Source organism: Aristolochia californica, unplaced genomic scaffold (assembly GCF_029961685.1).
Source record: "Aristolochia californica isolate CCGP_79_NKW_82.1479 unplaced genomic scaffold, dmAriCali1.0.hap1 SCAF_14, whole genome shotgun sequence".
Lineage (NCBI taxonomy): Eukaryota > Viridiplantae > Streptophyta > Magnoliopsida > Piperales > Aristolochiaceae > Aristolochia > Aristolochia californica.
The window spans coordinates 7,060,843-7,081,079 of NW_027181815.1; the positions used below are offsets into that span (position 1 = coordinate 7,060,843).

The 20,237-nt window shown below is 38.6% G+C and overlaps 2 protein-coding genes across 2 annotated transcripts; one reads left to right on the forward strand and one right to left on the reverse strand.

Moving 5' to 3' along the window:
• Positions 1-927: 927 nt before the first annotated feature.
• Positions 928-10,032, reverse strand: LOC137950587 (uncharacterized). Its single transcript, XM_068797144.1, has 5 exons — positions 9,955-10,032; positions 9,553-9,729; positions 2,612-2,800; positions 1,641-2,516; positions 928-1,415 (listed from the first exon to the last, which is right to left on the reverse strand). The coding sequence occupies exons 1-5, from the start codon at positions 9,967-9,969 to the stop codon at positions 1,383-1,385; spliced, it is 1,290 nt and encodes a 429-aa protein (XP_068653245.1). The 5' UTR covers positions 9,970-10,032; the 3' UTR covers positions 928-1,382.
• Positions 10,033-10,758: 726 nt separating this feature from the next.
• On the forward strand, positions 10,759-20,113 carry LOC137949958 (pentatricopeptide repeat-containing protein At1g74850, chloroplastic). The gene is made up of 5 exons (XM_068796241.1): positions 10,759-12,224; positions 12,566-12,978; positions 18,455-18,769; positions 18,861-18,968; positions 19,445-20,113. The coding sequence occupies exons 1-5, from the start codon at positions 10,818-10,820 to the stop codon at positions 19,785-19,787; spliced, it is 2,586 nt and encodes an 861-aa protein (XP_068652342.1). The 5' UTR covers positions 10,759-10,817; the 3' UTR covers positions 19,788-20,113.
• Positions 20,114-20,237: the final 124 nt, after the last annotated feature.

The window sequence follows — 20,237 nt, forward strand, 5'->3', positions numbered from 1 at the left end:
TAATCTGTGGGAGAGTAAGGCGATCTGCTTTTTCGCACTGGACAGGATACGGACCCGCTATTCGACGATCCGCAAGATCGCTGAGAGATTCCATTTGTGATTTGTCTCCTTTCGTAAAGGGGTAAAGTTAGGCTGTTTCTGGATGTCGGGATCCGATTTCAGATTTCCCAAGTCAGAGGCGGCCGTGAGATGTGGTTAACAACGTCTCATGACTCATGAGTCCACTTCTTTTGCCGCGCCCAAGATTTACCAGATCTGCCACCCTTTCCACTCGAAGCTAGTGACGAAATCCCCTCCCTTGGTAATCCCCGCTTGACTCCGTCAACCCACGTGACGTGACCTCCTCAATTTACTTTTACCTCGTGAGTCGTGACGTGATCGGAGGATTCCTATCTATATACCTACCTGCAACAAGCAAGTTCAGATACTGTTCCTCTACTCGTGGAACTCTACCCACCATCACTCCGCATCGTCTGCGTCATTAGCAGATATAGTGGGTCCTAGAAGATTCATTCCGAGTCAAGTTTCTGGTAAGCAACAGATTAGAGAAGAGAGGTACCTTTCCCTTGGTTTGGACAACCCACGTGCCCTTAGGGCCCACCCTGACCATCATATCATGACCCCACTTTTAGGAGATTGGATTTAGTGATAAGAAAATCCAGATGGATCCATCTGATATGCGCTACACGGGATGCCTAAATACCTAGAAGAAACTCAATCCTCAGTTCTTATCCAGCACAGCACTCGTTTCCAAAGAGCCTGTAGGGGGCCACCTGTGGCAAGTTTTCAAGTGCTGCCGGCACCATTTAATAAGCCTCCACGGGTTGTCTGAGAAAACCTGTTCCTGGACGGTGAAGGGCGGCTTATCTATTCTCGCATGAAGCAAATCAGGTCAGGGCTAAGATTCTTAATCGACCCAGTTTTCATCCTAGTCAAATTGGAAGATAAAACAGCCTCTATCACTTATCATTTTAATTACACAGATAATTTAACAAAAGTCGCATTTGGAAGGTATAAATTGAGTTCCCTCAACAACAAACATAAGAGCTGGAGAGAAAAAAACAAAAAAAGAAGAATGCAACATTTACCAGAGGATGTTATAGATTAAACCGCAAGGGATTATTTCTAGGAAGCAGCTTCCAACCAAGTTCAAGCTCTGTCACTTGCTCCACGTGACATTGCCATAAATAAGCTACACAGAAACGAACATCTTGTGTGCCTGTGTCCCCTCCAACTGCCTCAGAAACAGCTTCAAGGAGATCTGATCAGTGTAAAGGCCAGACCAGATTTCCGGACGTTTTTGTGTTGCATTATAGCTAAAATTTTCTCGCCAATGAAGTAGTCCCCTCTCTGCTGTTCATGGAGGTAACAAACAAACAACTCTACCAACAACGTTTACCCGACAATGATATCAGCTGCAAAAAATTGAGTATCAAGATATAATTAGGTAGATCACTTAAACATCATACACGAATTGTCAAAAGACCAGTTAACTACAACATTCTAGTTTTTCTTCACTTTGGCTACACAACAAAAAAATGACAGCCTCCTTTTGCAGATGTTGCATGCATGGGATTTGTCACAAACATAAGAGTTTGAGAATAACAGCAAAAGCAGAATTAGTTAAAAAATTCACCTACCTGACGTGCTACCTGCACCATCCGCCGACTGTCTCTAGAAGATTCTATCACCAAGCTAGGTTTTTCTTGAGCAGGAAGGGCATTTTGCTTATCCCTGCCTCTCCACTTTGAGGTACTCTTCTTCTCTACAACGGTCTCATCCTTGGGGCTGCTCAAAGGTTCTCTCTTCCTCTTCCTCCTGAATGTATATTTGAGATGTCCACTACTAACAGCTTGAGAAGGAGCTTCATTTGCTTGACAAGTTTTGTCGTATTTTGAATCACCTGTCTGCAGAGGAACGTCAGCTCTCTCATGATTCACCTCACAAACTGAAGTTTCTTCAACATTCACCTCCTCTTTTTGCTGCTCACAATTCTCTTCAGATTTAGCTTCAATGTTAGCTGATGTACTTTGGTGAACGTTCAAATCCTCTGAGGCTTTAGCACTCTCTGGAGAAACATGTGAATCAATGTCTTGCTGGACTACTTCCTTGTTCTGTTCCTGTGGCTTCACTTCGGCTGCAAAACTTTTGACATATGTACACCTACCCCTCTTGCGTCTAGAAGAAAATCTCTGGAAGAACTTGACAACCTGACCTTTTTCATTATCAGATTCTCTCAACCCCTCCAGGCTCACAGCACCATTAGCTGTATGGTCAATCTTAGTTGGGGTTAACGCTCTTGTTTGCTCAGCAGTTTCATCTTCTCTGTTGGTAGGTTCATTCTTTTCACAAGGATGTTCTACAAATGTATGTCCAGGAAGAGACAACTTTTTTCCTGCCAGTAAATTTTGTTCAAATGCCCGAATCCTCTGTGTACATCCATTTCTAAACAACTCAGTTTCTTTGCTTCTCATAATTATAGAGGCTAAATCAGGGTTACTCAGCTCTGGTTCAGACTACAGAATAGTTGTGTCAGAAATGAAGCAGCAGTTATAATCAGTAATTTTCCCATTGAATTGGTAATTTTAGTATTAAAACACACACAACTTACTTTTTGCTCTTTCACTGTTTCAACTCTCAATGCCCCAGCATGGTTATATTTCAACTTATCCAACTCGTCCTGGACTTTTTTCAACTCTTCGCGAAGGTCTTTCACAATATCCTCTGCTTCACTAAGTTGAGCTTCAAGCTCATGGACTTTTCTTGTCTGATCAAAGGATGCCTTTTCAGCTTTAGCAACCTAAATGAAGAAAAAAGAGATCAACGCTTAAAATATAACATCTAGGTAAAAGTGAGAAGACTAACCAGATAGGACCCCCTAAGTGCACAAAACTATAATAAGCTTCAACTACTTCAGATGATAACTACTGAGCAGATAGGATAAGCACAAGAAATATGTCTTATTAAAGTAAAGCACAGCATATGTTATAAGCTCCCAATAATTGAAAAAATGTATTTTCCTCTTCTTCCTTTTCAATATTTTCACTTTTTATAAATTAATTGGAGTAAGCTTGGCTTCATATAATTTTATCAACAAGAACAACTTCACATTTATAAGGAATTTAATAGCTGAAACAAGAAATGGAATGCAAAAAAGCTTCAAACCAATTTTAGAGCTCAGTGTTCACCTAGATCTGGCAAAATTAATTCAGATCAAGCACAAAACAGTCTTGAACTAAATTTTGGTATAATACAGTCACAGTTTTGGCCGACTGAAGTCAATCATGGAAGCTCAGTCAAATTGGTTCTTTCCAAGAAAAAATTAGCATCACCAAAGAAGGATCCATAACTTCCATTCAAGATGGGAACTTTTGTGTGGCTTGGGCCTTTGGCTAAATGCTCACATGGGGGTTCTTAAGTGTGGGGCCTTGAGTTAAAGTCTCACCAGGGAGAAATAGAAGTGTCTGCATGTAATCAACATTCAAATAAAAAAGATGGAAACTTTTGTTCACGTAAACAATACAGTTTTTGCATTTGCAGCTCAATGTGGAATATGTATGAAACACTTTAATGCAAAATAAAGTACATCATACAAGTTTGGGAAGTTTATGCCATGCATTTCTCATATGCTTATACATTAATCTCTTTTTGTGCCTCAGTGGTTTAATCAGAAAAAAAGGGGGTTTCAGTTCTTTGTTTGACCTATATAATTCAAATTTCACGGGGGTCATGGGGGTAACTGGGGGTATGTGTAATCAATGTTCCAACAAAAAAAACCTTCAGAAATTATTCAATAGCATTTATTCAATTTAGTTCTAACAGTTCTCACTAGTCTTTACTTTTTTGAATGGCTACTCTTTGAACTTTTGAATGTCAAGACACAGTCGAACTCCATCCACATCAAAGCAAGCCTTGTATCATTGGTTAGACAATGGTGGACAGCACCTCACTATCTTTCTGTAAAGACTAAACATTCCAGAAAAATTGCACTCATGCATGGCCATTGCAGTTAACCTTGTGCAACACCATATGCGGCCTAGAAAGCCAAAATGGCTATGCAAACTTCTCAGTATCTCAGTGCTACTTTTCAGTTTGGATGTCACTAGATGTGCAATTGTATTGTCACTTAGAATGATGCAATGACCAACAACATAAAAGAAATACACCTCCTGGTTGTTTGTGGATGTCTTATATGTGTTGGAGGAAACTATTTCTACTTCATTCTTCCAAAAAAGAAACCAGATAAAGATGGGTTGATGTGAATGCACAATTATCTGAGTAACCATCACAACTTAAGCAGGGGTCATTTGCAACTTTATAGCGCAAAAAGGAGCACTTTTACTTCTCAGGACTAATCTAAAAAACAAATTCCTACCACTTTGTTATTCCACTGTGAGAAGAGAGAGAGAGAGAGAGAGAGAGAGAGAGAGAGAGAGTATATGGTCTCCAAATGCCAAAAATGCCAAATAAATCAAAATAATGGAGAAAAAACAACTTTGTGAATGCCTGATACTCCCAATTTAAAGGGGTCCAATGTAACAACAACAAAAATGGTTTTGCACTAGGTAAATCCGACAACTGTAAAACTTTAAGGGGTTCTTCAGCTCCAAGCACCAGAAGAGTTATCTCAACACATTTACAGCAATTACATGGATCAAGCAAAAAATGAATAATAGTTGCTGGACTAGATAAAGCACAACCAAAGTATAAAAGAAACCCTATAAATTAGGTTTTTTTTTTTTTTTTTTTAATATGGATTACATAAAAACATACAAACCCCTTATCCCCTGGTGACATTTGAACTCAAGACCTCACATTTGAAACCCCCCATATGACCATTAAGCCAAAGGCCCATGCCACTTCTTTAAATTTGATTTTTGAGAAGCTCATTTTTTCAGTTAGGCATCAAAAAATTCAAAAAGCTTCTCTACCATTTCACTTCTCAAAACCATCAAAATTTGTTTCTTCTTTAAAAAAGGGCTTTATATACCCAGATACCTGAATTCATAGGGACCTTCAGCATGCCAACTTTAACTCGTCAGTTTGAGAGGTATCAACCTAATATTCTTGTATTGAAGTGCATTCTACATTTTATTTATTTTTTATTTTTTATTTTAATTTTTTTTTGCTTTTCACCCATCTTAAAATTCAAGGTTATGAGTCTCCAGATCAAAGAGATTTTAGCCACTAAAAGACCAAATTCACTCCTCGTATGCATGTAACAATTAGTTCCTGGTACAGGAACCTCATGCTTCTAATCCCAAATTACCTCAGCAGTAGTGTCATCCTCTGCATGCCTAAATGAGATGATAGCCATGTAATAGCTAAGGCTGCTTACCATGAACAACATATATATAAGATCAACTTGCAATTTGGCACCAGCTTGAATTACTACCATAAATCAAGATAGGGACCTATGCAGGCAAGGTCAATGCAAGCTCTGCCAAACCAAATTAAGTTATATCATCTTTTAAGTGCCAATACCATCTCTTCCTGTGTCATCCGTCTTAAGGACAATAAAGTCCGTTTTTAAGTAATAATGCTACTTGACACCTCACAGTAACAACCTCCTCTACCCTTTCCACTAATTACACGTAAGCAATTGTAAACCTTCTGATCAGAGCCCGTATCTTCATTCCCAACAACCAAACCATCCAACTGGGTGGAGCTCCAAGACTAAGTGTCATGAAATAGTGCAACTGCCAGTATGCTGAGTATATCAAAGGTGCCAGCCACCATATTCACTGTCATCATGACATATATAAACTTCAGATAAAACATTAAAGGGTGTGCCACTGATTCAAGGTTCCAAATCCAATTGAAGAAAGAAACAAAAATCCAATTCAAGTTTCTAAATGTTCATAGATTATCACTCTTCCATGTGGAAAACAGTGTTGTAGTTCACACAGAGTCATTTCAAGCTTGCATGGCCCAACAGGACAACAATTTTATTTCTCAGGTACCACTTGAGATTTAGACTTTAAGCTGTGAGTCCATTATCTAGCCAACTTCAAGAGGGTAGCTGGAAGTTGTTTTCTCCTTTTCCAACCATGAGTGACGAGTTCAACTCAAATGGAAAGGTCCTAGCATGACCTTTTGTTCTCTCACAATTGAATGCAATGACCAGCAATGTTTGTCATATCATGGGTGGGAGTGATCGCAAGAGATTAGTTACTTGATGAGTGGTATTCTTGGATGGATATTTACCCTCTCATGCACAGGCAATGGCATAAAGCCTTTTTTTTTTTATTGGATCAAATAGCCTATAGAGCTATTCTCAAAAAAATTAAAAAAAAATCCTATTGGACAACCAACCTGGCATATCATGATTTACAACTGTCATGTGGAGAAGTAGCAATTAGCTTAAAAAATCAGCATTATGCACAAGATAATTAAGAAAGATTTACATCTCTTAAAGTCTTCTTTCTTGGATAGAGGTATACCAATGTTATTATAGCATAGAGCCTCTCTTTTCAATCTATTCACTAGAACTTTAAGAAACTTAACTGTCCAGAGTTAAACTGCACCAGATGCATCAATAAACTTAGCTTTCCTCAACTGAGCTGCACCAGATGCATACTTTACCAACTGATATTTATGACTCTTTTAACACTGTACAAAAAAAATAAAAAATCAGACAGCTGGTGCTTCCCTTGTGGGAAAGCCAATAAGATTAACTCATTAAATTCAAATTTGATCTCCTTGATTACATAACAAATTCTCTCATGGAATACAAACCTATCTCTTCCCAGCCCACCTAAAGACAAAAGCATATTGTCCACGACTTTATGATGGTAAGAGCCCATCGATGTTACTTAACAGGCTTACCTAAACAATGATAACATCACCAAATCAATGGGCTCTTACCATCAGATCTGCTAAAATACAGATGTAGGGGTATTTTGATCATTTCACATATTCATATATCTCTCATAAAGATGCAGTAAGCTATAGACTTCATATTAGGACTCTAGTTTTCAATTTTCATTAAATTCTGATTTGTATTTGTGAAGTTATGAGAGGTTTTGTAATGAGGGGCAGAAATGCCCTTTCAGTGTAATTTTCGCTTAAGTGATTTCATTAGGAGGGCTCCATTTCTGAGCCCTCAACCAATGGAGCCTCTCTATTCCTCTCTCGTCTCCTTCTTTTTTCGCTTACTTCTTCTTTATCCTATTTCAATCTTACATCTTTTCATGGTATCAGAGCCATAGAGATTGATCTTGGCTAGTTCTTCTACACTTTTTTGGAAAGATTTTTTTATCTCTTACCAAAATGTATCTTCAAATAGTTCTTCTACTGGTGAGGCAAAGGTCAGATCTTTCCCTCTTTTTTCCTGCAATAACCATCTAGTTGATGGCCTCTGCTGCTAATTAAGCAGTTTCTAGTGTTGCCCCTAGAGGGTCTTCTATTGGTTTTATGCACAACCCATGCCTGCGTCAGCCCTATTTGTTGATGTTTGGAATAAGATTAGAATTGGTTTCTAGTGAAATTGAAGATTGTGGTTGTTCTTGTCCATTGTGACTATTGTGATTGTGTCCTAATGAGAAGAGTAGGGCCCACTTGACGTGAGCAAGGAAGAGTTTGACCTAATTGATATTTTGGATCAAAATTTTAACAAGTGTATTTAATCCTGTTCATTTACTCTTTTTTTTTTTTTTTTCCTGAGCATCAATTTTCTTTACCATATCAGCAACCATATCACCACAGTTCTCTGAATCAATCAACATCCTTTATGTGAAGAGTTGCATCACATCAAATGTGGCATCACCACTAAGACAACAGAATAAGCTAAGAGTAAGATTTAACAAGCCACGTAAGGCCTGAGAGCTAGCCTCATACCAAATGACCTAGTAAAGCTGCAACCAAAATGAAAAACAGAGCTGGAAATGAGAAAAGGACAAGTTCTAAATAAAGAAGCCTCCTCTCCCTCATGAGTTGGCTTCTCAACTTCTTGCAGCTACATAAGGTTGAACCTTCCACAACTGTCACCTGTTTTTCAAGAAGCTGCAGGCTGCAGGATACCTCTTGAAAGCTTGCTTGCAAACACAAAGCAGAATGCCTTAGCATTGGTTTTAGACTCTTCAAGGGGAAGAACCAATGTCCTACTTACCAGAACCTAAAAGATAAATCAATTAATAAAAAGTAAAGGCAATATAAATGGCTATCTGCTTGCAATGGTAGCCATCACAGAATTGCAACTCCCACAACTTCAAATGAGTATATGTTTTCTAGCCTTGCTGCTGAAAGGGTAAAATGCTGTTGCTCCTTCCGTTACAATATCATTGCCTTCGACTACCTTAGGTACCTTAACCATTTTATGGACTATGGCAAGAGCCTTTTACGTGCAGATCAATTTGATTATAAACATTTATGGAAACATGACTCAGTAGGCACTACTGATATAAATTTGTTGCTGAAACTGAAAGTTTCAGGACAAGAACAGTCAAATACCCAAACATTACACAAAATTGAGCTAGAATATCAAAAGAAGAGAGGTAATAGCAGAATTAGTACTTTGGAATTGGTGAACCTTTTTCTATATTGTGGCCCCCACATAACATGACTGACCACAATAAGCTGAAGTGGAAAAGTAAGGTAGAAACATAAGCAACTCGAATGATGAATTTCATGGTATCTCAATTTCAAGTGTGAAAACAATTAAGCAACTTGGATGATGAATTTCAGTTTAGCAAGAGCATCAAGGCATGAAATTTCATGGTATCTAATTTTGAAGTGTGAAACAGCATGGGGATGCTTTTAGCACGCATGACATCCCACCTGCCATACTAGTAACTGCAAGTTCAAGTACACGATATTTCACAATTCATTTTGTTCACTTACCAGTCAACATGGCAGAGAGGAGAATGTATAAATTTCAGAGTGCATGATCAAGAAGTAAACAGAGACAGTTTTCTTTCTTTCTTTCTTTTTTAAGGTGTTTTGACCTCTTTAAATTGCAACATGCTGGCATTAAAGAAACCACAAAAAAGACTAGGACTTCAAGTCACGCAAGTACTGCATACAGGTATACCACCTATTAATCTTATAAAGTGGTGAGCAAGCAAGACCATTCAATAAAAATGTCAGTCCTGTCACTGGGTTACAGTCAATTCACGAGAAGAAAGACAAACTGCAAAGAAAACAGAAGCAGCGGATCCACTCCACCCCAAAGTCTTAGTAAAATGATCTATGTAAGAGACATGAAACGAACTCAAGTATCTTAAAGCATCTACTGTAAAATATAAAATCCGAAAACAACAAAACCTAGCCTCAGAGCCATGAGTCTTTTGGCAAGGGAGAAGGTACATTCTCCAGAGAAGAAGCGATCAAACAGAAACTAACCATATAATTTAATTCCCTTGGGTCAAACAGTAAGCACACGATAAAGTAAGTAATACGTCCATCAAAGCAAAACATTCTATACGAAGATAGAATATCAAAATATGAAAACAAGACGGCCAAATTCTTACCGAAAAGGCAAAATTTGATTTCGATCAATACAGAAAAAAATGAAACGGGAGTTCTAATCAAACAAGCAAAAAAGTTAATGACCTTAGAATCCATGACTTGCTTAAGACGGAGGAGAGTGTTAAGAGCCTCTTCTTTTGAGGCAAATAGCTCTTGTTGATAACGGAGAGCTTTTCGTTCCGAGAGCAGAATCCGAGCGGCAGCTTCTTTTGCCGTGTTCAGAATTATATCCGCATATGCCCTTTTAAGAGCAGCCATTTTCTAGGAAACACCAAAGTGAGGAATACTAATAAGCAGAAAATAATAAAATAAAAATTTTCACTATGAAAGCAATAACACTAGAAGCACAACCGAAAAACAGTTGATTGGGACTTGGAAAACTAATACAGTTCATCTGATACTCTCACGTTCAACGGTCCCAGTAGCAAACAGAGAGAAACGAAGTCAATACCAAGGATCGAGATTACACTTAGGGTTAAATCTTACCTCGAGTTCCTCCATTGCGAGGAAAGCAAAGAGGGGCGTTTTTCGGTTTCAGACCAGAAGTGCGGAAAGTTTTGTTTGTTTCCATTCGCTGCGAGCACCGAACAGAGTCGAGTCTGTTAAACTCCAGGTAAAATTACAAGATTACCCCTGTTGATTGCCCAAAATGAAGGAAGTTATACCGCCATTTGTTTCAGGTATTCGTGTCTAAAACGGCCCCGGGTGTGCCTGGCGCTACCGAGTCGATCGATTTTCCATTTACTCCTGAGAAGCGGGTTGGTTGGTGGCTCCGGGAAGGTCACGAGCGACTGCGCTCCCACGTGTCATTTTCCCCGTGGGCGCTGAACCGCGCGTGTGAGCAAATTTATTTTATGTATTTTGGTATTTAATAAATGATGTTAGAAGATAGTAGATTTCATTAAAATGGTTACATATTATAACTTTGTTATTTAGTGGCTTTTTATTAAAATGAAATTCAATAAATAGATTTTTCAGATATAAATATTTTATAGAGAGGTATCTGAGTCTCTTTTAATTTCATATTAAAACATATTTAAAAATATAGTCTTAAGCATTCTCTAATAAGCATTGTGACATCTAATAAAGCCAACGGCCTTAAATTATAAGTTTCATTAATCCTTTTACATCAGAGAAATAATCCCAAGCTTTTCCGTTTAAAAACTTTAGGAATCTAAGATTCCTGTCTAGTTAACAACAGTTTATAAACGGTCTTTAACGGTTAACCTCATCCTCTCCAACTGCCTGCCTCCTGCTGGCTCTTCACCAGCAATTCTCGACAGACCGAGGAGCTTCAAGTACAGCACCAACAGATATGAGATAGGAATCGATTAGAGAAAACATCCAAGATGTACCGCACCTCTCTTCTTCCCTCTCTTCCAACTTTGACACCAGTTAAAAGATTTCCCTTTCTTCCCCACCACCGTTTCCTCGCTGAACCTGGCAGAACCCCCCTAAAACCCCTCTCCAGCTTCCTAAAAAATCCCCGCGCCAAGCCCAAAGAGCTCGTCCTAGGTAATCCTTCAGTTGTCGTTGAGAAGGGCAAGTATTCGTATGACGTCGAAACCCTAATCAACAAACTCAGCAGCCTCCCCCCTCGCGGCAGTATCGCTCGTTGTCTGGAGATATTCAAGAATAAGCTCTCCCTCTCCGACTTCGCCATCGTCTTTAAAGAATTTGCTCTCCGTGGTGACTGGCAAAGGACACTTCGCCTATTTAAATACATGCAGCGACAGGTGTGGTGCAAACCCAACGATCACATTTATACTATTGTGATTAACCTTCTTGGCCGGCAGGGCCTTTTGGATAAAGCCCAGGAGGTATTTGACGAAATGCCCCAGCAAGGGGTCTCACGGTCCGTCCTCACTTTCACTGCTCTCATAAATGCATATGGCCGAAACGGGCAGTATGAAACTTCTCTAGAATTGTTGGATCGTATGAAGCGGGAGAGAATTCCACCCACTGTCCTGACCTACAACACTGTACTTGCTGCTTGTGCACGTGGTGGAATGTCTTGGGAGGGTCTCTTGGGTCTTTTTGCAGAAATGCGTCACCAGGGCATCCTGCCGGACATAGTCACTTATAATACTTTGATTGGTTGCTGTGCAGCCCGGGAACTTGGAGAAGAGGCTGAAATGGTGTTTCGTACCATGATTGAGGCTGGTGTAGCACCTGACACCACCACTTACAGCTCTCTTGTGGAGACATTTGCTAAATTAGGCACTCTGAATAAAGTTTCACTACTTCTGAAAGAGATGGAATCAGCTGGGAATGTACCCGATGTTTCCTCATACAACATCCTTTTGGAGGCTCATGCACGGTCTGGGTCCATTCAGGAGGCAACCGAGGTTTTTCATCAAATGCAAGCTGCTGGTTGTGCACCTAATGCTGCAACTTACAGCATGTTGTTGAACTTGTTTGGGAAAAGTGGGCGGTATGATGATGTGAGAGAGTTGTTTTTAGAGATGAAAGTAAGTAGTACTGAGCCAGATGCCGAGACCTATAATATCTTGATAGATGTGTTTGGGGAAGGGGGTTATTTGAAAGAGGTGGTTACACTGTTTCATGATATGGTTGAAGAAAATGTGGAACCCAATATGGAGACCTATGAAGGGCTGATATGTGCTTCTGCTAAAGGCGGCCTTCATGAAGATGCTAAAACAATTCTTGATCACATGAATGAAAATGGTGTTGTACCTAGTTCAAGGGCTTATACTGGGATTGTGGAAGCATATGGACAAGCAGGTTGCTATGAGGTAAAACTTTGACTTCAATTTCTTATTTTGGCTGACATGTCATGGTTTTTGTGTCTTGAATTAATTGAAGGTTTTATGCATTGAGTTTTTTGTAAATATTATCCTGATTCTCCATATCTGGAATCATGCCTTGTTACTTACTGTAGGAAGGAATTCTTGTGAAAGTCCAATATCGTCTCAACCTTTCAAAGCAAAATAAAAATACCTAAAACAGAATAAATCAAAAACAATGAACGAGCTTGGAAGCAAGCCAACATCCTTATCTGATCATTTACGTGGACATCAGTATCAAATTATGAATTCAATTACATGATTTTCTTGGTGTTTTTCTTGACATCCAGGAGGCTCTTGTTGCATTCAATACAATGAACGAGGTTGGAAGCAAGCCAACAGTAGACACTTTCAATTCTCTTGTTCAGTCATTTGCAAGAGGTGGACTTTACAAGGAAGCTCAAGCAATCTTGTGGAGGATGAATGAAATGGGTGTTCAAAGGAATGAAGATTCATTCAATGGACTGATTGAGGCTTTTCGCCAGGCGGGCCAGTTTGAAGAAGCATTAAGAGCTTACTTGGATATGGAGAAGGCAAGATGTCATCTAAATGAACAGACCCTTGAGGTCCTTTTGCATGTTTATTGTTCTGCGGGTCTAGTAGATGAAAGTAAACAGCGATTTATGGAGATTCAAGAGTCAGGTGTTATGCCAAGTGTTATATCTTACTGCCTTCTGCTTGCGGTTTATGCAAAAAATGACAGGTCTGTTGTCTTTCAATGTTCTTTTCCTACAACTTATGTTTTCTCTCCTATTATTTCACTTTCTTCAATTATTAGGCTTGAATGTTACAAAAACAGTGTGTCAAGGGGTTGAACTTGGAAATAACAAAACGTACTGTTCTGGAATCTAGAAAATATGGAGGCAGGACCTAAAGATTAGGCTTGGCCTAGAATGGATTTATGCTGGACTCCCTTGCTCCACATTTTGGTCCTACATATTAGTAGAAGGTAGTGTCTAAATGCACTAGATAAATTAGTAGCACATAAATCAAGCTGGTAGTTTGTAAATACACTAGATAAATTAGTAACACATAAATCAAGCTATGTGTTTAGCTATGTGTTTTGTTATCATCAAAATCAAAGGAGTTCAAACCATTCGGCTAACAAATTTTTTTTAATATTAACCCCTGTGGGGTTACACTCCCCCCATTTCTACGCCAACACAAATGGACAACAGACTTGAAAATGAACAACATAAACAGGGTACAAACTAAATGGGACACTAAAGGAACTGTATCATGTAGACATCATGCTTCGATACCATGTCCAAAATAGGCAGATTAAGAAGAAGAGAAGAAGCAAGAGAAAAGGGAGAAAGGTGGAGAAATGCTGTCCAGAGAGGCAGAGGCATTAGAAGTCTATAGTGGACCTCTAACCCTTATTTATTATCACTTGAATTGAAGCTATTACAAAATTACAGAATGCCCGCCCCCCACCGTCCTCTTTCTTAACAGAGAACAGTAATAAAAGGACTATGTTAAATATAGTGACCACAGTATAATCTAGTCTACCCAACATCCACCTTCTAGGAAGAGAGGATACAATCATAATAACATAGTGATATCACCAAACTATGCTCATATTTTTAACACTCCCTCTCAAAGTTGAACCATAAATATAAAAAAACCCTAGTTTGATACAAAGTGCCAAAATTTCATACTTGCCAAGTGCCTTGGTGAATATGCCTCATTGGATATTGTTTAAAATGACAATCCATTTTAATATGTTTAATTTATCGTAAAATATTAGATTACCTGCAATAAAATTGTTGCTTGGTTGTCCCAATGATCATAGGATACTTAGTCTCAAAACCGAACTCCACCAAGGTGATTTGATCCATATGAGTTCACTTGTTGTTTGAGCTATTGCTCTATTATTCCTCTTCAGCTCTAGAATGGGCAACTATATTCTGCTTCTTACTCTTCCAATTAACCATTTACCTTCAATAAATGTATATTAACCTAGATTTGGGCCTGATTCAGCCATGCTACTCTTTTTTTTAGAAGCTCAAACTAAGGTATTCTCTTAAAACTGCCAATATAACTTAAAAATTTTCTTTATACTTGCTTAAATCATTGAAGTTTTGCAGGCAAACTAAAGGGAAGGGAACAACACTACTGAAAATTTATAGACTAATATTGATATATTGATGATCAATGTAATAAATAAAAAAGTCTTCATGGTTCCAGCTTGTATTGTCAAATGTGCCAGATCTTCACAAGCAAGTCCCTAAGTTCAGGTCTTTGAGATCTCATTAGACAGTTGTAAGGAAAAGTCCTTCAGACAGTAATGTTTTTTTTTTTTAAGTGTGGGTTTTTAAAGGAAAAAAACAACCAAAAGACACAAGGCCTGCAGGTTGACAAGAAACTTCCTACTATTTGGGGTATGCCTGGAGGGCAAATTGGAGAGTGATGATTTACCCATGTCAGCAACACAATGAGCAGATTGAGGGGAGTGGTCTATCTGATGTCCAGGTCATGACTATGGTCTTAATCTCACGAAATGTATTTCATTGACACCATGCGGGATCAATCTTATGTGTACATAGTTTCAAAAAAAATGTTAAGTGTACATCAGGGAGAGAAGATCTGGGCTAAAATTTTAAGGTTTTTAACAGATTGAATAAATTGTACCCAAATCTGGGCCCATTGTCGGGTTTACTTGGGATTGAACGGTTTCCATGTTAGTCAATCAAAAAAAGTGAGCTACATATACATTGGGAAAATTCAATTAACTATGAGAATAATGCAGAGTGAAGGCCAAATGATTCCCCAAAAAAACCACAGCAGCCTCCCAAATCCATGAGGATTGGAAGATTGAAAGAAGATGTTATTCATTTAAATGTTGAACAACTGGGGTGGGTACCTGTATATAAGAGTTCTATGGATACGCATGTCAGATAAACTGAAGGCTAAATTCTAGAAAGCTTTATGGAGTGGGAGCTTTGGGACAAGATGTATGCGTCCCAAGATGAGGTAAACAAAATTAGAAATTATAAAATTGAAGCTTAGTTAAAGATTTAGAGAAAAGAGAGAGAAGAAGAAGGTTAAAAGAGTTGGTGTGAGACAAAAAAAGAGGAAATTAGTGTAATAGATTGACACTCTCCCTATCTTCATTGGCTTACTGAGACCTAAAAAAAAAAAAACAAATGTGTCTCATGGGAGTTTAAGGGTTTACGTGTCTCATTTGCAAACTTTTGCACATCAGCTATACAGACAAGAAGAGGAACTGGAGAAGAAATTCACTCTCAAGGAACATCACTAGAATTAGAAAACTGTGAAACACTTCCATTGATTTAAAATCCCAAAATACATAAACTTTTGTCATGAAAGGATCAAATACTGACTCTTTTTGTACACAAGGATAGCCCAAGAAGGCACACCAAACCGAACAAGGGGACGATATGTATAGAGGTTCCAACACGATGAACAAAGCAAAGTGCAAATGAAAACACGAAGAAAAAGAAGGAAGAAAGACAAACTTTGTTGAATTATCTGAAGTACATGAGCTTTGAAGAAGTTTATGATAATCATCCTTAGAAACTCAACATTTTTAGCTCAATACCTGAAACAAAAGAAATGTCACTTTCTTACACTGCTTGGTTAGCCCAAGCAGGTTTTCCAACTTATCCCTGCATTTGTGGGAAAGTTGATTGGTCCATCCATGGACACGATGAGTGGATCCTCCACTACAACCTTCTCCCCTTTGGTCTTGACTTTATCCTTTTTAATTTCCACCTCAATCTTAGGAAGGTTGGGGGGAGCTACTACTGAGAGCTGATATTCACCTATCTTATTTTAGAACCGTGAGCCAAGAGCACAACATTCTTAGCCCTCAAAACTGTAGCAAAAATATCCTCCAAAGAAGGATTATCAGTACTGGCAAATAACTGAGCTCAGATTGCCTCATATTTTAGACCCATGGCATGTAAAAATCCAACAACATTTACTTCTTCCCGCTGCCATCATAAATCTTGCTCATTAGTAGCGAGGTGGTGATAAATGCTTGTCTTCTGTGAAGCACTTCTCATCTCGCCATGAAATTTTGTGATACTCTTGTCTCCTCTTTGTATAATAAACAACTAGGCAGACAGATTATATATTGTAAATAAGTTCATCTCCTATGAAAAATGCTGTCAAGAGCATTCCAGTTACCTCTTGCAGTGTCACAAAACATTAGGTAGAATTGCAGCCCTATGGTTAGAATGCAAGAGGAGAGAGAGAGAGAAACAAGGAGGTAGGTGGAGCTGAGAGAGCAGTTGCCACACACAAAGGAGCAGAAGTTAGGAGTTGAGTGCGACCCCTATGCTCTCTTTATATTAACTTAAGTAAAAGCTTACAAAAAGACAAGTATAATCTTCTCTCTATTACAAAGAATAACCTCATAGTTCAAAGAGTCTAAAATATAAATCTAAGAACATGAACAAGTATACAGCAAACTTATGAGGAGAGAGGAGAATGACTAATCTACTCACAAGTAGAAAGACCAAAATACCTCTGGGTTACAGTATTTAATGCATTACACGATTACTTGAGACTAATGTGTGATTCCATTCTACTAAGCAGCCATGACATCACTAAAAATTTCAAAGCCTCCCCACTGCTTAGTAAGTTGGGTACTGCACAAATATAGTGAAGCCGGCCCTTAGCACCAAGGTATATCCTTATTATTTTAGCCTGCATCACATAATTCGGCCCATAACTTCATTGTCCTAATCTGAGTAACAGTGATGTCTTTGTCATCTTTTTCAACCCTCATAGAGGGAGTGGGTCTTCCATTGAATCACCAAAAAATACAACCATACACACTAACAACAAATGTACTGTAGAACGCCCTACCTTTAAAATTCTAGCAACCCAGTACTTAAATCAGCATCAAATAGCAATTACAGCCACTTATAACTTGTGCTGATAACTGTTCCACACGTAAAATTACCCAAATAGAGCCAATAATAGGGTGAGGCAACAATAACCAGCAATAAACAGTACAAAAATCAGAAATAATATTTCAAATAGTATTTATGCTGGCATAGTTTGGGGAGTTCAAGAAGGGCAGCACACTAAAAACAACCCAACAGCCGCACAACTGCATAATAGATGGTCTAAACTGCACTTACACCTTTAACCCAAAGGTTGCAGCACATGAAATAGGAGAAAATGGGTTTTTTTTTTTTGCACACTGACCCTAAAGATTGAATTTTTATCACAGAAACAGGACTGTGCATGTCAAAACAAGGGGGAAATGGGAAGAAAAAAGGAAAGATCTTACATGGAATGCTTAATCCCACTCTTATACCATGTAAAATTGAAGCTTTGTAAACACTTAGAGAATAAAGAGAAGTAGAGGTATGGAGAGGGTGTGTGAATCAAAAAGAGGAGCTTAGGATAATAGATTGACATTTTTCCCTCTATCTTTGTTAGCTTCGTGAAAAATTGCAAAAAAAGACTAAAAAGACTATAAATTACCCATGGTATGATGCTTACACTATGCCTTACAATAAGTCATATGACAAAAATATTCCAACCTCATAGACTCTTAAAACTTGACCCCCAAATCACAATATTACCGATACTTAATAACTCTTTAACAGAACTGGACGGAAACCTTGGAGTAGCACGTGCACGTGAAAAAAATGTGAGTTTGCTGCTTGAAATTTTTGAATATGTTAGACATACACCTAAAAGTGCAAAAGTGCACCACCAAGAAGGGCTTCATCTCGGTAGACAGATGGACGAACAGGCCATTGAGGAATACTAACCCAACATGGATGGTTAGGTTGACTTAGGAAGCTGCTCCAACATAGTTGGAGCAGATCTTTGAGGAAATATGATGAAATTTAAATAAACATGACAATGGTGTCATCTTTTGTGTTTCCAATCAGAGTATCTGGTTAACTTTTGAACTGTTTCAAGGCCCTTAAATCTGAATGAGCGTGTTAAGGAGATCTTTGGATCATGATTTACCTAGAATGGGTCTTTTCAAATGTTAGATTTGGCTTGCCCTTACAATCCTAACTCCCACAAGTTGAGTTGGATGCATGCTAGTGGACTCTGTTAATCTTAATCCCAATTCCCAAAAAAGGCTGTGTCAAACTTCTGAGTCTTCAATCTTAGACATATTTGGGAAATTTCAACTCTGTGGTAACATAATGCCAAAACACTGAATTTATCATTTTTAGGTGGGTTGAAGCATATGAGCTGCTGGAAGAAATGAAGACAAGTAGAATTTCTAACACCCATCAAGTGATTGGCTCGATGATTAAGGGAGATTATGACATGGACTCTAACTGGCAGATGGTGGAGTATGTCTTTGATAAATTTATTTCTCAAGGTTGTGGTTGGGGATTGAGATTCTACAATTCCCTGCTTGAAGCAATGTGGTTTTTGGGTCAGAAAGCACGGGCAGCAAGAGTGCTCCACGAAGCCACAAAGCGTGGGCTTTTTCCAGAGCTTTATCGTCAGAGCAAGCTTGTATGGTCTGTGGATGTGCACAGGTAAAATTGGGCTCGACGCTCCTTTTATTCTTATAACAATCTGAATTTCTGCTCGTGGAACTAACTACGTCTATTTTTGTCCTTATCTCAGGATGTCAATAGGTGGAGCTCTGACAGCCATTTCTATTTGGTTTAATAACATGTATGACATGTTTGTTAATGGCGAGAATCTTCCTCATATGGCCACCGTCGTAGTAGTGTAAGCCATCTTTTTTTTCTTTTACTTGAAGATTTAAGACTATTTTCTTGCAATGAGACTGCACCTAATTTAGAGGGATAAGATTTATTAATTAGTTTAGCTGATCCAGGGCTGTGGATTGGAAGTGCACTCCACATGTTCCACTTGTCTAAGCTTTTGTAGACGACTCTTATGTTTTTGCCCAAAACTTTTGAAACACTAATGCCTGATCAGTTCTCTCTTCTACTGAAATAAGAGTTTTGGATCTGTTTTCTTTTATACTCTATTTGCAAGAACTTATTAAGTAGGTACATGTATCCAGTTGGCAATATCTATATAACATGGCATTTGGAAACCAATATATTCTGCTGATTCGTTCAAGGCTGCAGCCACAGGTCATATTGCTAGAATGTTGGATAAGTTCAAAGCGTTCATTATTGTACCCCTACCTCTTGTATGGTCTGCCTATTGATCCTGTTTTTCTTGTTTTCATCCAGACGAGGAGATATGGAGAAAAGTTCTGCAACAAAGGAGTTTCCTGTTGCTAAAGCAGTGTATTCATCTCTCCAGGATAATGCACCATCGTATTTTTCTTTCCCTAACTGGAACAATGGAAGAATTGTTTGTCAACGTGCTCAGCTGAAACGGCTTCTATCAGCTCATGAGCAATCAGTAGATGCATCAGTGAAGCAGAAGTTTGTTGATATTATAGATTCCGATTTTCCAGATCCTGGAACAGTAGTCTTTACCAAGGAAGTTGGCAGTGGTGACAAGTTTGGTTCAGATTTGGATTCAAAACCAAAATTTAGGAAAGGAGAGCTTCTTACTGCAGCAAGTTGAGTGACTGATGAGCTTCTCCTTCTCGTTCACCTTATAGAAGGTAACTGATGAAGATGAGAATCAGTGGGATAAATGGAAATCAAATGGGCATGTGCATTGGGTAGAGGTTGCCAATCAGCTTTTAAATATTTGAGGCTTTCCACATATTGCATATGAAGTTTGGCAAGAAAAGGGTGCCAAAGCGGTTGTAGTAACTTGGTCAGGGAGGAATAGTTTCTGATATATGCACTAAGCAGCACTTCTTTCAGTGCTTGCTTAAATTTTGAGCTGTGAACGTCTTGTTGATTGAAGATGTTGACAAATTATTCTGTGAATATCTAATAGAAAATGCCAAGTTTCTCACATGGGATGTCGTTTACTCTCAAACTTTCTCCTCCATAGAATCCTCTGAAGACCAAAAACTCTGCACGAACCCAAACCTCATTACCGACTCTGAAACCTGAAACCAAA

Excerpts from the sequence above, each read along its gene's own strand:
- LOC137950587 (XM_068797144.1), bottom strand. Across the intron at positions 2,801-9,552 it reads AGCAAGTCATGGATTCTAAG|GTTGCTAAAGCTGAAAAGGC; the intron begins GTCATTAACTTT and ends TTCTTCATTTAG. Across the intron at positions 1,416-1,640 it reads TGGTGCAGGTAGCACGTCAG|CTGATATCATTGTCGGGTAA; the intron begins GTAGGTGAATTT and ends AATTTTTTGCAG.
- LOC137949958 (XM_068796241.1), top strand. The coding sequence starts at position 10,818 with ATGTACCGCACCTCTCTTCTTCCCTCTCTTCCAACTTTGACACCAGTT. Across the intron at positions 12,979-18,454 it reads GTTTATGCAAAAAATGACAG|GTGGGTTGAAGCATATGAGC; the intron begins GTCTGTTGTCTT and ends TATCATTTTTAG. Across the intron at positions 18,770-18,860 it reads TGGTCTGTGGATGTGCACAG|GATGTCAATAGGTGGAGCTC; the intron begins GTAAAATTGGGC and ends TCCTTATCTCAG.